Below are 17500 nucleotides of genomic sequence, written 5' to 3' on the forward strand. Positions count from 1 at the left end.
GAGATATACATTAAGTCTACAGTGGTAAGAAGAAATACAAGTACAGGAATTAAGATAAGTATAGATATAAACTTGGGAGGGAATGTGGAACGGGAACTATTACCTACTCTGTGATTAACAAATTAACCAAATTACAATGAAATACCACCTCAAGAACAAGACAAGGAGAAAACGCGAACACCATGCGTTCATCTTGGCAAGCCTGAAAAGGAACTACTGATATTAATGCAAATGAAGCTATTCTACGAGAGAGAGAGAGAGAGAGAGAGAGAGAGAGAGAGAGAGAGAGAGAGAGAGAGAGAGAGAGAGAGAGAGAGAGAGAGAGAGAGAGAGAGAGTGCAGAAGCAAATAGCCTTGTGCTTGGACATGTAACCCAAAGTATCAAATTACATTTTTGTTTCCGAGGCTCCAAAATCTACAAATTTAGAAGGATCAACAGCCACCATGAAAAGACAGGGAAAGGGCGGGGCAGGAGACACACGTACCAGGAAGGACAAGAGATGAAAAAGAGAAAATATAACGTGTAGGAAAAAACAAGTAAACAAAAATAAAAGACGAAGAGTAGGGTAACTAATCACCCAATCTCTCTCTCTCTCTCTCTCTCTCTCTCTCTCAAATGAATGATGTCTAGAGAAAATAAAGTTGGGTTCGTAAAAGCAAAGTGTAATTTTGTAACGAACAAAACTATTTGGCAGACGTGAACACAGGTGTGGTGGTGTGACATGAGACGAAAAAAAAATAAATAAAAATAATAAATAATAAATAAATAAATAAATAAACCAAAAAATCAACTATATTCATATTTAACCTGCATGCAACTAGGACAGAAAACATGGTTGTATGCTCCTCAGAGAAAAAAAAAATTCGCATACATACGTGAGCATAAGTATTTACTCGCTTGGTAGCGGTTCTATCGTGGCATAGGGGAGGGAGGAGAAAAAAAAAAAAAAAACGATAGGGGGAAAAATGGGAAGAACCAGACAGGGTCGGAGTATTCAAACTTGGTTTATAATAAGGAAAAAATAATAATAAAAATAAAAGATCCTAAGGAACTATCTTCAGGCCAGTAAAATTCCACTATCGAGGTACTGCGATGCTGGGATAATTACATACAACACAACTAATTTGGAAGGACCAGGCGAAAATGGGAATTCATTAAGCAAAGCCCTAATAAAACATGCAAGGCTTCTGGAGTCTAAAACACCATTCCAGTTCCGGCATAAATACGAGGAAGAACCATTAGCAGACACATTTCCCACCGAGCATTTGACTCCGGGTTTGCATTGCCATTGAATGCTTCAGACGGTTAACACATGCCCGATACAAGCAAGGGAAAAAAACACAAAGGGATGGAGCTTCGGATAGGTGGAGTGGCAATACAAGGCGAACCTTTGGGGCACCATACAATTCAAACACGGCGCGTCAGCCGGCATGGCAAGTTAATGTAACACAGAACACATCACAATACACTAGTTGCAGCGAAACAAAGACGTCACTCATTTCACTGTAAAAATTTTATGTATTTACGTAAAATGTTTGTGTATATATATATATATATATATATATATATATATATATATATATATATATATATATATATATATATATATGACTGACATGCCCATATCAGAATAAACGGCTAACTACACTCTAGCAGTGAGGTGCGCTTTGGATGGGGGTGAGAGGTGTAGTGTGGTGGGTGGTGATGTTCAGTGAGAGGAGGAGCTGTATGAGGTGCTTGCTGAAATAGAGAAGGACGGAACAGACTGCTGGAACACTGAGCATGTTGGGAAGGGAAGCAAGAAAATATCGAGAGTCCAGACAGTCACACACTTGGTCAGGAGGCATCAAGAGTGGCCAAGGGGAGCGAGAGTGATGGTGGACTGTTTACCTTTGTCCCAGGGTTCAGGTAGCCTCTGAAAAACACAAAGAGAAAGGAAAAGTCAGAGATGGAATGGGCAACAGACTATAAATAATATTTAGCAAGAATCAGCCTGTCAAGTTTGAGGAAAAAAAAAAAAAAAAAAAAACCTAAGTTGAAGTAAAAATAACAGAAGTGTATAATAAAAACTGCCAGGCATCATCTTGCATAGAATACTCAAGAGACTCAAGAATTAAGATCATATAAATGAATAAGTAGATTTAAACACAGGTTTGAGTATTTATTTGTTCAAGTAAACAAGGTCGGAATAAGAAAGTACACACAAAAGTGCAACACCAGCAAAGATATACTTAAAATGTAGAGTAAGAATAATGTATCTCTAATGTAGAGAAGATAAGAGTTGCCAGCAGAAGTAGAGAACCCACGAAGTGGCAGTTCTGTTTCCATAAAGGGTCATCACAGGAATACTAGAGATGTAGTATAATAAAGTATATGAAGTAGACGAAATAAATATATCAAGACGTGTAGTATTATGATGGTGGAGATGAACATTGCCAGAGTGAACTTTAATGCGGGCTCAAGGGCTGGCTCTAGCTCATGCACGCAGGCCGCACGCAACGCCCGCAGCCCTGGAGGAACCTGTATCGGGAGGGAGGGGCGGCGGGCCATTCTCGTAATTTATTTTAGGTCAAACAACGGAAATTATTAAGAGGGAAATTTTGGACCAAATACAATGAACAGACGGTGGTAAGAACAAAGTGACACCAACACGGCTACAGTATAAGAACACTGCTGGTACGCCGGGAGAAGAGATCACAAGCAGCCCTAAGACAGGCATGTCCGTGGTGCCAGAGACAAAGCCCAGCTACAACTGAACAAGCAGTGCACTGGATGGTGAAAAGTAACTAAGTAACTAACTAAATGTTCCAGATGTGGCGCCGTACGAGGGCTTGTACAAAGACAAAACATTTCTGTTTTAAGTTGTCTGTGACAACACCGAAGAGACTTCTTAAATCCAATAGAAAATGCATGCAATGATGCTGCTAAGACTGCCATGAGGAGGTAGGCACACTGAAACCTGGTGCAGACACAACATAATATACGTACAATTTTACCTGATAACTGGTGAGTGACAAAAGCAAAGCATTTTTGCTTTTTCATAATGATGACATGTTGAACACTTCTATGTGCAGTATGCAAGTAAAGAGTTTTCGTTATTATCCCTACTCAACAAATATGCTCATATGTCACTATAGTGCTAAATTCACACCATGTTTGCATTAACCTCATGTGACATCAAAAAGAAGTGCAAGTACTCTCAAATGTAGGCGTGATGTGCTGCTTTATAGAGCATAAGATTCATGTGATTCAGTGTAACTCATGAACACTGAGCATATCTCCTTTGTTAGTTCTATCGATTCTAAAAATAACCAACAAAAATCAACATTCATCTCACAAGCACACGCGCGCGCACGCACACGGCACTGGAAGTCCCCAAAGGCTTGGTAGTGGACGCAGCATCAGGTCGTCACCAGTAAACTTGACCAATGATTTCCATATTTTAATTAAACCATGAATGATTAACCATTTTTAATGTAATATCCAAATTACTGAGTGCATATTGACACTTATTTTTTACTTTAATGAAACCACCTTGTCTGATTGAAATTCACACCAACCACGGCTTTCATTTCACTATCAACATGTCCAATGCTCAGTGAGAAACACGGGACGAAATTTTCATATCACACACACACACACACACACACACACACACACACACACACACACACACACACACACACACTTGCAAGTTTTTGCAATGTACATATTTACTAATTTTCAGTACCTAAATATTTAAAACCGTACTCATAAAATAAATACTTAAAAAGATTCTCAGAATAGCTCTGCATTTTCACAAAAGTTATGGCGGTACACCTGTGTATTTTTTCAATATCATTCAATTTGAGAAGGGAAATAAACATGTATCACAGTTTATAAATGACAAACACCTACTCAGTATTATGATCATATTTATTATTATTATTATCTGCTTCATTATCCAGCAAAATAATGACCAATACATATCCACTCCATCTGATATCATTTCTATCTCTTATGATATTCTTCACTTCTTAAAGAAATAGGTACAAGGTTTAATCTATCTTCTTAAGTCCTTACTGACTCAATACTGATTTCACTGCATCTACCACTATGACCATAATATATTGCAATCTTTTAAAATATTGCCTGATGAAGCTTGAATCTATTACATCTTTTCCCATCCTGATTGTTGAATGTATGGATTTTGTCATAGAAGCATGTCACATTACCAGCATGTAGTACATCATCACATTCACACACCCATACAAGCACACTAAACCACAAAATGTAAGTGATCATACCTGGGATTTTCAAGCAATACATATGAACACATCAAATTCTCACCTGTATTGGGCATAATTGGAACACAGAACTGGCTCATTCTAGATTCAAGCATTAAACTGTATATATATATATATATATATATATATATATATATATATATATATATATATATATATATATATATATATATATAATATATATATATATATATATATATATATATATATATATATATATATATATATATATATATATATATACTCTGATTAAATATTATCCAGTGTAATATTTAAAACAATGCTTGATCTTCCTGCAAGAGGCTGTCCACATGCTGAGTTGCTAAATAGTAATCACTGTATTTCAATGATATCAGGCTACTGAAACTGATTGTTGAACAACATTGATGATTACAACAATGCATTTCTTGCCTCATAATACAGGTGGTGCATATTACAACAAATTTCAATTTATTGTACTGAGAACCTGATAAATTTTTGATAATGTTTACAATTCTGAAAACAAAACTATATGATTGATTTTAAGTCATTCAATCAAATTTGTCATCTAATGATTAAATGAATATTTAAATTACTATATTTTGTTATATAACCATGGCAGCAAGTACTAATTCTAAATAAATAACATGTACAACTGTGTTGTAGTCTGGCACTCAATACCAATATTCAGCAAAGGAGAAACTAGCATCCTTATCTGTTATAATTATGAAAACATGATTTCCATATTCTAATTCTAAAACTTACTTAAAACTTAATTTTTTAGGGTATTTACAGATGAAAGTCCCATAAAACAAAGCAAAACAAAACAAAGCAAGCAAACACACACCCACCCACCCACACACACACACACACACAAAGAATCCTCACTGCAGAATAAAAGCTTTGTCAATTGTAAGATATCCAAATACAACAGGTAAGGTAACTGGCATTCAAACATTTTTGCACTGAGAACTATTCCAAGGATTTATCTTAAGATACACAGCTTAAATAATTAATATGATTTGCCTTGTTATAATTTATCATTAGGTTCATGCAATTATTCATGATAAACCTTAGGCTCAATTTATGGGTAGTTTATCTATATCACTATGTTTATACATTTGAAAAATTGCAATAGAACAAAAACCACTGTAAAGGAAATGATCACAAACAAACAAAGACACACACACACACACACACACACACACACACACTTTACGTGATTGCAAACAATGCATTAATCATTAGCTTAAGCTAGAAAGCAATCCCACAGGTTGTCTTAAAATTTCAATACATACCCAACGTCGTCGTTTTCGCTGAAAAGAGAGAATGTTGTGTCAGGATGTGAGAGGTCAATCTTAAAATAGGTATGGCTAAAAATCTAAAGTACAAACTCAAGACAATCTTGGAAAGAATGGGTGGGAGACAGTTAAATCCATGGTAATGGTTCTTCTAAACGTCAACAATTTAATGCAACTTCTAAACACCTAGGTCTAGATATAATGAAAATTCTTGAGGTACCTCCAATTATAATGGAACTTTTATTATCAGCAAAATATAGACTATACATTTCCAGTTTACATATTAATACATGAAAAGAAATTTCAAATTCAATTAACTGTATTTACTCAAAAGAAATATATAAAGTCTAGTAAAAAAAATAATAAAACAAGAACTAATTGACATGACTTTAAATAACTGGTTCATTATAATTAATGCACACTAATGATAATGAAGTTTCTAATGATAACCTGTGTTTGCACTACCCATAAAAAATTATGATGTCTTAGTATCAGCTTATACCACTGATGGTTACATCATACCTAAGACATGTTCACATGCAAATTCTGACAGACCCAATGTCTAACTTGTTACTATACACATAATTTGTTCAAGTCATCTCAAATCAAAAATAATTTTTCCATAGAGTATAGACTACATACACACACATGAGGCATGTAGAGCCAAAGGAGCAAACTCACCATTTCAGCATCTTTAAGACTGAAGTAGAATGAGATGGGTGTTACCCTCCTTATCACTCGCTATAGGATGCGGAATGAAACGCAACCATAAGGCAGATACACTCAACGCAATACCATGATGTTTTGAGTGTAGGTACAAAATTGCAAAACTTTTAGAGGTTCATGTGACAAAACTATGTTTTGGCAAATTTGTCCCTTTGGTTCTACATGCCTCATATATGCCCATGTTATTCTCCTTCTTGTCTAAATCAGTAGTGCATTTTTTTCTTTTTTCAAGATTATCCCATGAAAGCATACTGTCCATCATGGTACACATGACTCGAAGGAGTCTGCAAATGAAAATTCTAATGAACATAACTGTTCTAAACACTGCAAGGAAGATGCATCCTCACATAGCACTTCTGAACAAGTAAACTGATATACCTTTTTATTTTCAGTCTAAATGATTAAGTGTGAAAGCAATGCCCAAAGCCTGAGTAAATTTGCTTCCATGCAACTTGGGTCGATAACGTGGGACACAGCTCAGGACTTACGTTGCATGTGCTCCATCCTATTTAAATTTATGAACACTTGAACTCACACATTTACTAAAATATGATGGAGTTGTCATATATTTTCAACTATTAGCAAAATAATGACGCATTACTTTCAGTTCAAAGAATCAAAACTTCTCCTTACTGCTTAATATATCAAAATTTCTTCTTACTCCAGATACCTATTTATCTCATCTGCAGTGAACAAATACAAAAATAAACAAACAAATGTGTCTCAGACCAAGCATAAGAACAAAATATTGAGGAAAGATTGAAGAGGCAACCATGCATACACATGGCAGTCCCTGTATGAACATACCTAACTATTTTCACATATCCCCTTCATATATTTGTCTGATCTTGTTTTAAAGCTTCCTATTGACTAAGCACTAAAACCTGATTTCCAAGTGTAGTTCCCTTCATCAATCACTCTATTCAAGAACTAGTTCTTTCCTATTTCTTTCTTAAACCTAAAGCAGTTTCATTTCATTAGTTACATCCAATGATGTTTGTTCAGTTCATCCTTCTTTCCTCCTCAATCATCTAGCCTCACTGTTTTTTAAGTGTCTTTCAGATGGTATCCTAATCCTTATTCATATTTACACCCCAAACCAAGTTATACAGAGCATTTCAGATGAAGTGTGAAATCAGAAGCCCTCTAAATCAAATAAAATAGGTTTCTATCATTAACATACCAGCTATCTCTTCCTCATCCCCAACTTTAATCACTGCTTCAAACTGCAGCAATGACAAATGTGGTAGAAGGTTTATGAAGTGGAGATGACAGCACACAATGTACTAGTGTCATCAAGCAATCTTATTCCATTTCTATTTCTAGTAGATTAACATATTAATTTTAAAAAGAAAATAATATTCATCTTCCACGATAAGTGATGTGCAAGGTCACAGCAACTTGTGTAAAGCAATTATTATTATTCAAGGCTTTAAATAGCAAAGGTCTTGCTTTGTTTAGGGTATCCTTTACTGCAACTCACACTCAACACCAAAATTACCTGAAAAATCATAATTTAATACACAAAAATGAGAGAAATGCAAACTTCAGAGATCAGGCCCCAAAGACTATTATTATGTCTAATATAATAGAAGAGTCAACAACTATAGTACCAAACTAATCTTTTATCCATTTTCATACTGACACGCCACTATTCTGTTGCAAAATACCAACACGTTATAAATAAAACAATTTCCATAATATGGCAAGCCACAATGCAATGAGATATCAGAGTGATGAACAGTGTAATCTATTGAATAGCTTAATTTCCTGAATTAGAAATTATTTTTTCAATGAACAAACAGTATTCAATGATACTTTTTTTTCAACCTTCCTCTTGAAAGAATTCAACTAATAGAGGGTGGAAACACAGAAGCCGGCATGGAGTTCCAAAGTTTACCAAAGAAGGGGATGAGTGATTGAGAATACTGGTTAAATTTTACATTAGGAAAGTTGACATAAAAGGGATGAAAGAATGAAGTGTCTTGTTCAGTGGGGCAGCAGCAGAATGAGGGGTATGTAATTAGCAAGATCACAACAGCAACTGGCAAGAATACAACAATAGAAACTAACAAAGCATGCAATACGTTGGCAATGAGAAAGAGGCTGAAGACAGTCAGAGCAAAAAAAAATTTATTTTTATTACTATATATCTATATATTTTCTTATACATTTTTTTATTCATTTATTGATTTATTTTAATTAAAAATTTAATTAAGTATGTGTGTGTGTGTGTGTGTGTGTGTGTGTGTGTGTGTGTGTGTGTGTGTGTGTGTGTGTGTGTGTGTGTGTGTGTTTCACTGTTTGATCTGCTGTAGTCTCTGACGAGACAGCCAGACGTTACCCTACGGAACGAGCTCAGAGCTCATTATTTCCGATCTTTGGATAGGCCTGAGACCAGGCACACACCACACACTGGGACAACAAGGTCACAACTCCTCGATTTACATCACGTACCTACTCACTGCTAGGTGAACAGGGGCTACACATGCAAGGAGACACACCCAAATATCTCCACCCGGCTAGGGGTCCTCAGGCTTGTGAAGCCAGCGCTCTAACCACTGAGCTACTGGGCACGTGTGTGTGTGTGTGTGTGTGTGTGTGTGTGTGTGTGTGTGTGTGCGTGAGATTCACCATGGTCGCCTACTGGACACCCAGCCAGCCTTCCCCATTACAGAGCGAGCTCAGAGCTCATAGACCAATCTTCGGGTAGAACTGAGATCACAACACGCTCCACATACTGGGAAAGCAAGGCCACAATCCCTTGAGTTACATCCCGTACCTACTTGCTGCTAGGTGAGCATTAAGAGGCTTGCCCATTTACCTCACTGTGCCCAGGACTCGAACTCCAGCCTTCTTGGTTGTGAGGCAAGTGTGCTAACCACTACAATACACGGTATGTGTGTGTGTGTGTGTGTGTGTGTGTGTGTGTGTGTGTGTGTGTGTGTGTGTGTGTGTGTGTGTGTGTGTGTGTGTGTGTGTGTGTGTGTGTGTGTGTGTGTGTGTGTGTTTCACTGTTTGATCTGCTGTAGTCTCTGACGAGACAGCCAGACGTTACCCTACGGAACGAGCTCAGAGCTCATTATTTCCGATCTTTGGATAGGCCTGAGACAAGGCACACACCACACACTGGGACAACAAGGTCACAACTCCTCGATTTACATCACGTACCTACTCACTGCTAGGTGAACAGGGGCTACACATACAAGGAGACACACCCAAATATCTCCACCCGGCTAGGGAATCAAACCCCGGTCCTCAGGCTTGTGAAGCCAGCGCTCTAACCACTGAGCTACCGGGCACGTGTGTGTGTGTGTGTGTGTGTGTGTGTGTGTGTGTGTGTGTGTGCGCGTGAGATTCACCATGGTCGCCTACTGGACACCCAGCCAGCCTTCCCCATTACAGAGCGAGCTCAGAGCTCATAGACCAATCTTCGGGTAGAACTGAGATCACAACACGCTCCACATACTGGGAAAGCAAGGCCACAATCCCTTGAGTTACATCCCGTACCTACTTGCTGCTAGGTGAGCATTAAGAGGCTTGCCCATTTACCTCACTGTGCCCAGGACTCGAACTCGAGCCTTCTTGGTTGTGAGGCAAGTGTGCTAACCACTACACTACACGGTATGTGTGTGTGTGTGTGTGTGTATTTACCTAATTTACCTAATTGTAACATACGGGAAAAGAGCTATGCTCGTGTTGTCCCGTCTCCATATCTATTAATGTCCAGCTTTTTCTTAAAATCATGAATATTCCTTGCGTTGACCACTTCCACGTCTAAACTATTCCATGCTTCCACCCTTCTATGAGGAAGCTATATTTTTCACATCTCTCCTATAAGTGGCCATTTTAGTTTTTCCCATGCCCTCTCGACATTCTTCCATTCCACATACACAGATCTTCCCTATCCATTTTTCCATGCCAATCATCACTCTGTATATTGCTATCAGGTCTCCCCTTTCTCTTCTGTTTTCCAGGGTTGGAAGTTGCATTCTTTTCAGTCTGTCTTCATAAGTCAAATCTCTTAAGTCAGGCACCATTTTCGTTGCAGCCCTCTGTACTTTCTCTAGTTTCCTTATGTGTTTCTTTAAGTTCGGAGCCCACTGTATTGTTGCATATTCAAGCCTCGGTCTTATCATTGCAGTAATTATTTTCTTCATCATTTCTTCATCTAGATATCGACGCCACTCTTATGTTCCTCAATAAGTTCAATACTTCTCCAATTATTTTGTTTATATGTCTCTCTGGCGATAGGTCATTGGTAATTGTCACCCCAAGGTCTTTTTCTTCATGACTGGTTTTATGTCTTCATTTCCTATCTTGTACATACTCCTGATTCTTCTTTCACTCTTGCCAAACTCTATTTTCTTGCATTTTGTCGTGTTGAACTCCATTTGCCATGTACAGCTCCATTTCCATATTCTGTCCAAGTCTTCCTGGAGTAGTTCGCAATCTTTGTCACATCTCACTTTTCGTAACAATTTTGCATCGTCTGCAAATAGGCTCACATAACTGGACACCCCATCCACCATGTCATTTATGTAGACTGCGAACATTACTGGTGCCAACACTGATCCCTGTGGAACTCCACTCTCCACCAATCCCCATTCTGATGGTCTGTCCTTAATTATTGTTCTCATTTCTCTTCCTACCAAAAGTCTTCCATCCATTTTAGTAAACTGCCATGCACTCCTCCTACCATTTCAAGTTTCCAGATCAGTCTCTGGTGTGGTACCTTATCAAAGGCCTTTTTTAAATCCAGATATATTCCATCAGCCCAACCATCTCTTTCCTGTATTACATCTATCACCCTCGAATAGTAACATATCAGGTTTGTCGTGCATGAACGCCCTTTCCTAAAACCAAATTGACACTCACAAAGTATGTCATTTTCTCCAAGAAGTCTGTCCATCTAGTCTTCACCACCCTCTCACACATCTTAGCTACCACACTTGTGTGTGTGTGTGTGTGTGTGTGTGTGTGTGTGTGTGTGTGTGTGTGTGTGTGTGTGTGTGTGTGTGTGTGTGTGTGTGTGTGTGTGTGTGTGTGTGTGTGTGTGTAATTCACTGTTTGATCTGCTGCAGTCTCTGACGAGACAGCCAGACGTTACCCTACGGAACGAGCTCAGAGCTCATTGTTTCCGATCTTCAGATAGGCCTGAGACCAAACACACACCACACACCGGGACAACAAGGTCACAACTCCTTGATTTACATCCCGTACCTACTCACTGCTAGGTGAACAGGGGCTACACGTGAAAGGAGACACACCCAAATATCTCCACCCGGCCGGGGAATCAAACCCTGGTCATCTGCCTTGTGAAGCCAGCGCTCTAACCACTGAGCTACCAGGCGTGTGTGTGTGTGTGTGTGTGTGTGTGTGTGTGTGTGTGTGTGTGTGTGTGTGTGTGTGTGTGTGTGTGTGTGTGTGTGTGTGTGTGTGTAATTCACTTTGCTGCTCGCCCAGCTAGTCATCCCCATTACGGAGCGAGCTCAAAGCTCATAGACCAATCTTCGGGTAAGACTACCACAACACACTCCACACACCAGGAAAGGGAGGCCACAACCTCTCAAGTTACATCCTGTACCTATTTCTTGCTAGGTGAACAGGGGCCACACATTAAGAGGCTTGCCCATTTACCTCGCCGCTTCCCAGGACTCAAACCCGGTCCTCTCGATTGTGAGTTGAGCATGCTAACCACTACACTACGTGTGTGTGTGTGTGTGTGTGTGTGTGTGTGTGTGTGTGTGTGTGTGTGTGTGTGTGTGTGTGTGTGTGTAACAAAAAACAATTAAATAAAAAAAGCCAATTTAGAAAACCATCCCCAAACAGGGCCAAGAGGATTAGCTAAAAGAATGTTATTAATGTCTTAAATGAGTTTAGGTCATAGGTAGATGGAAATACAGAAGCAGGTAGGAAGTTACAGAGTTTAACATATATTTGAAGTATACTGCAGACATGGATGGAAAAGAGTTAAAAGCTGCAGGGAGGAGGGAGAGTTGAGAAAAACTTCCAGCAGTCTTTATTTTATGTATGTGCAATTTTCCTATCTTCATACTGTTCTAAAGGATATCTTTGCTATGTACTTTTGCTAAACAGCCATTTTAACTTAATCTTGGTCTTCCTCTTCTCATTTGTTCATTCACCTCCACAATCACTATGCTGGATGCTTATGTGCCACAATCTTAGACCCAAACAAAATTATTCAAGTTTAATTCTATAACTTGTGATAGTTTCTTGGTAAATGGCACATTAGTGTAACTGGTGTCCACCACATCCAGCTTTACAATGTTATACTAGACTATGAATTTGTATTTTGTAGATAAAATCATGAATTTAAAGTGAACCTTCATTCCCCTTCATAGAATTACGAAATTATATACTGAAGAGCCATCTCAATCTTCACTGTAATGTAGCACATAACCTAAGGAAACCCATCAACTGAAGTTGAGAACATAAAGTAAGTTTAGCAAGTAAAATATATTACTAACATCTAAACAATTAAAATACTGCAACACACAAATGCATTTGAAACAAAAGGAAAGTTGAGGCATATACTACAGCTGCAGTGATACAGGCACTTAAGTCTTATTTCATTAAAGGTCTTCAAAAGCCCATGGTGCATGGCATCCCTACCAGTGAAACACTAGGTCACTTTAACATCTGGGTTTCCATGATATATTTCACTCAAGTTTCCTCAGGAAACATTTACTGACTTTACTAAAAGGAGGATGAACAACTGGCTGAGCTGTATGTCAAATGCCCACGCCTCATTTTGAACCTGGATGTGCAGCTTCATAGCCAGGTGTGCTAGCTAATGCAAAATAGAGATGCCATCTAAATCAAAGACCAACATAAAAAACAAATTAGAGGCCAACGGGATCCATATAAAATGCCCTTAAATTTCTATGAAAACCTTTAAGCAAGCACCACACTGCTGACAGTGCAACTCATTATGAATTTTTCATAATTATCCCAAAAATTTAACTTAAGAAAATAAGGGAAGCCGCAAAAAGCCAGCAGCCCTATGTGTGGCAGTTCACGTATGAAACATACCTACCAATTTTCAACAATCATTCCCATCCATAAATCAATCAAATAATCTTTTAAAGATCCCTAATGACTTTGCACTGCTATGAAGAGCTTTTTCATTGTGTACCAAGACCTTACCTCAATATAAATAAATAAGACTGTTATTCCTAACACTTCCTGTTTCTCAAATAATTTGCAACTGGTATTCCTAACACTTCCGGTTTCTCAAATAATTTGCAAATTAATGATGATACTGTTTCAGTCACAGTAGTGTCATCATCTACTCAATAACAGTGTTAATGACAGATGTTTTCATTCAATGAAAAGGCTAAGTATTCCTGTCTTGTTTGCAATAGCACCACCATCAACTACATTATTCTAACTTGTACTGTATTCCTACCTAAACTCATTAAAACAGATCATAAAAATAGAAATTGTTTAGTACCACATATCACAATTAATTATAGTTTTAGCAGGACAGAAGTAAAGTCTACCACTTCCCAAAACATCACAGGAAAACAATGAAGAGAGAGTATGTATCAGACAATGGCAAAGAGTTAACCTGTTTGCATGTCCTCAAGTCACAATGAATATGAAAGAGCTTACTTGTTTCCTATTACGCTTGATCCTCATTTATCCAGACCTCAATTTTCCAGAACCTGTTAATCCAGTGTCCAGATAATAATTTGAGCACAGACAGCCAATAAACGAATTCAAACAATGTGCGCTTCACGTAATGCCAGAAATGCTCAATAGGTGATGGCAGGCATTTGTAAATATGCCTCCCAAGTCTAATAATAAGCATCATAAGTGAGTAGCCCTAACTATAACTCAAAAGCTGGAATTAAGAAAATTAGAAAAAGGACCTGGTGTTACAAGTGTTTGTGAGGAGCATGGTGTGGCCAAGCAAACTGTTTCAGACATTAGATAGTCAAAAAATAAGCTGGTAGAATATTCTGTCAAGTACCATGTGGATGCATCAGCAAGCAAAAGCAGTAAAGGTACAAAAAAAAAAAAAAAAAAAAAGTTAAGATTGGAAAAGATGCTGCATTAGATACTGTGGTTATGAAGTGGTATGTCCAGCAGTGATCGGTGGGGATCTGGAGCATAGAAATCCTTGCAGCAGCTAGGAAGCTGGCACAGAAAATTGAAATAAAAATTTCAGGGCGAGTGATGGGGTGATTGCAGTGATTAACACACTTTTTACTTTTAAAGCAACTGTGCAAGATGAAGGCTGACAAAACCGACACAACCAGCATCAAGCCTTTTCAGATTAAGCTGGATAAATTAGTTCACAATTAACATTTAAGCTACTACCAAAAGTATTATGGTGATTTGAGATGGGTTTCTTTTGGTGTTCAATGCCTAATAATCAGATTTAATTTTATTTGCAGTGTGTGTAATTCACCTCAGTCATCTGCTGGTCACCCAGCCAGTCTTCCCCATTACGGAGCGAGCTCAGAGCTCATAGACCGATCTTCGGGTAGGACTGAGACCACAACACACACCTCACACACCTGGAAAGCAAGGCCACAACCCCTTGAGTTACATCCCATAACTATTTACTGCGAGGTGAACAGGGGCTACACATTAAGAAGCTTGCCCATTTGCCTCGCCGCTTTCTGGGACTCTAACCCAGACCCTCTCGGATGTGAGCGGAGCGTGCTATCCACTACACTACACAGTGTGTGTGTGTGTGTGTGTGTGTGTGTGTGTGTGTGTGTGTGTGTGTGTGTGTGTGTGTGTGTGTGTGTGTGTGTGTGTGTGTGTGTGTGTGTGTGTGTGTGTGTGTGTGTGTCTGTGTCTCCAGATAGCTGTGTGATAGCCCCATTACGGAACAAGCTCAGAGCTCATTATTTCCGATCTTCGGATAGGCCTGAGACCACACACACCACACACCGGGACAACAAGGTTACAACTCCTCGATTTACATCCCATAACTACTCACTGCTAGGTGAACAGGGCTACACAGGAGACACACCAAATATCTCCACCCGGCCGGGAATCAACCCGGACATCTGGTGTGTGTGTGTGTGTGTGTGTGTGTGTGTGTGTGTGTGTGTGTGTGTGTGTGTGTGTGTGTGAGTGAGTGAGTAGTGAGTGTGTGTGTGTGTGTGTGTGTGTGTGTGTGTGTGTGTGTGTGTGTGTGTGTGTGTGTGTGTGTGTGTGTGTGTGTGTGTGTATATATATATATATATATATATATATATATATATATATATATATATATATATATATATATATATATATACACACACACAACACAAACACAAACACAAAACAAAAACAAAAACACAAACACACACACACACATTTGTGTTATCCAAACTTTTTTTCAGTATCTCGATTGGTTCCAGCATCATTTAGTCAAGAAAAACATTGGTCTAATGTAGTGAAAGTCACAAACTGATGAAAGAACACAACAATTTTCATTTTACTTTATTATCAGCAACTATAAATCAATTGCCTACAACATATGGTAACTTTAACTTTTAACTATGCTGTATATCCCTGTTCCTGACATGAAACTACAGGCCTGCTAGAAGCCATGTCACAAAATAACATATGCAATACATATAGTCAAAATTAGCAGAGAGAGAGAGAGAGAGAGAGAGAGAGAGAGAGAGAGAGAGAGAGAGAGAGAGAGAGAGAGAGAGAGAGAGAGCAGTTAAATTCTTTAAAAGAAGAAATGCTTCACACAAAAGGTTTCTTCTCAAATTTCAAGGTAAATAAAGCTTGATGCAATCTGGTTTGTTTAAAAATCATATAAACTTCATAATAGAAGAAAATACAAAAGGCGCATGGAAAGTAATAGAAGGCTCTTGGGCTTGCAACTATGAAATATGTCTGAAAGTATGTGGTTGTCTTACATTCTATTCCAACATCTTCCTTTCATATATCACATATATATCTACAAATGAGAGAGAGAGAGAGAGAGAGAGAGAGAGAGAGAGAGAGAGAGAGAGAGAGAGGCAGGCATTTTTTGGGGGGTTGGGAGGATGGGTAGACATCAGGGCCAATGTTCACCTAGCTCTAGTGAATCACAGCTAACTATAAAAATGGTGACAAACAACAATTTTAGCATTTATTCAATATTTGAAATGAAGGAAGCACTACACATAGCAAGTGGCTAAGATAGATGTGTCTGCTAAGTCATAGCTTTGATAAATGACTTTTGATAAATTTAAGTCATAAGAATGTCATAGCTATGACATCCCATTACATTATGAAGAATACAGCCCCATAGCTTTTGCTACAGGAGCTCTATGTATAGAATTCTTAATCAACTGGAAAATACATACTGAAAAATGAATCTGTGAATGCTAGTCATAGGTCAAGAAATTTCAATAGATTTTAAGGAAAACAAACTTTATTGTATAAAAATTTGCAGAAAGCACAGCCTGCAAATGAGGCAGACCACTAGTTCTGATTAGTGCAGCAATGAATTTATTGCTGCCACACCTCTAACCATTAGCCTTCCCAGGTTTCAAACAAGAATCTATCCTAATTAGTCAAATTAAATGTCTCATATCATCATATCTTACAAGAAAGGGGTAAGAAATAACTTGCTAGAAGCTATATAGAAGACAGCGTCAGTCAATATTACTTATGGCATCTTAATTTGCCAATACATATAATTAAAAAAGGTAAGAATGACATTTCTAATGTCTATGTCCAATTTAAATAAACATACAATTAATTCTAAAAATAAAATAAACCCTGTATGTTCTCTTGTCTGTTAAGAAGCATTTATGACAAGTAGAGAGCAAGAAAGGAATGTAATTTGTAAATAATTATGTTCTTGTATATAGAAATAAAGTGAGGGGAAATGTACATAAAAAAAAAAAACGTAAGGGATAGGAACATAATGAATATTGTTTTTGCTGCAACAATTAGGTATATGAGGTAAGTAAACAAGTTATCAAGGATTGTGTCACTCAGTTTCATAACTACTCAACATTTCATTGCAATGTAGCACAAACAAATAATCGAATAAATATGATCTCATTAAACAAGATCTTATTATAATGCTTTAATTCAAACAATAACATCTTCTTTTCAAGCCCCATCAACAGTAAGGATCAAGATACCTACATCACTACCGGAGGGAAAGAAAAAAAAAAAAAAAAACCTAGCATCGCTACTACTACATCCTTAAAACACCTTAAGTGCAT

At 37.9% G+C, this 17500-nt stretch overlaps 1 protein-coding gene across 5 annotated transcripts in view; it reads right to left on the minus strand.

Annotated features, from left to right (window-relative positions):
- The window catches only part of LOC123518130 (polypyrimidine tract-binding protein 1-like), a 256907-nt gene that overhangs the window by 238130 nt on the left and 1277 nt on the right, over nucleotides 1–17500 (minus strand). For 2 of the 5 annotated variants that reach the window (XM_045278788.1, XM_045278797.1), the window contains exons 2-3: nucleotides 5565–5582; nucleotides 1892–1916 (exon numbers count right to left, since the gene is read on the minus strand). In XM_045278788.1, coding sequence (XP_045134723.1) covers nucleotides 1892–1916; nucleotides 5565–5582 — 43 coding nt within the window. The remainder of the gene's footprint in view (nucleotides 1–1891; nucleotides 1917–5564; nucleotides 5583–17500) is intronic. The other 3 variants (XM_045278775.1, XM_045278767.1, XM_045278789.1) reach the window with 2 other exon arrangements.

The sequence above is a fragment of the Portunus trituberculatus genome, chromosome 43 (assembly GCF_017591435.1).
Source record: "Portunus trituberculatus isolate SZX2019 chromosome 43, ASM1759143v1, whole genome shotgun sequence".
Classification (NCBI taxonomy): Eukaryota; Metazoa; Arthropoda; class Malacostraca; order Decapoda; family Portunidae; genus Portunus; species Portunus trituberculatus.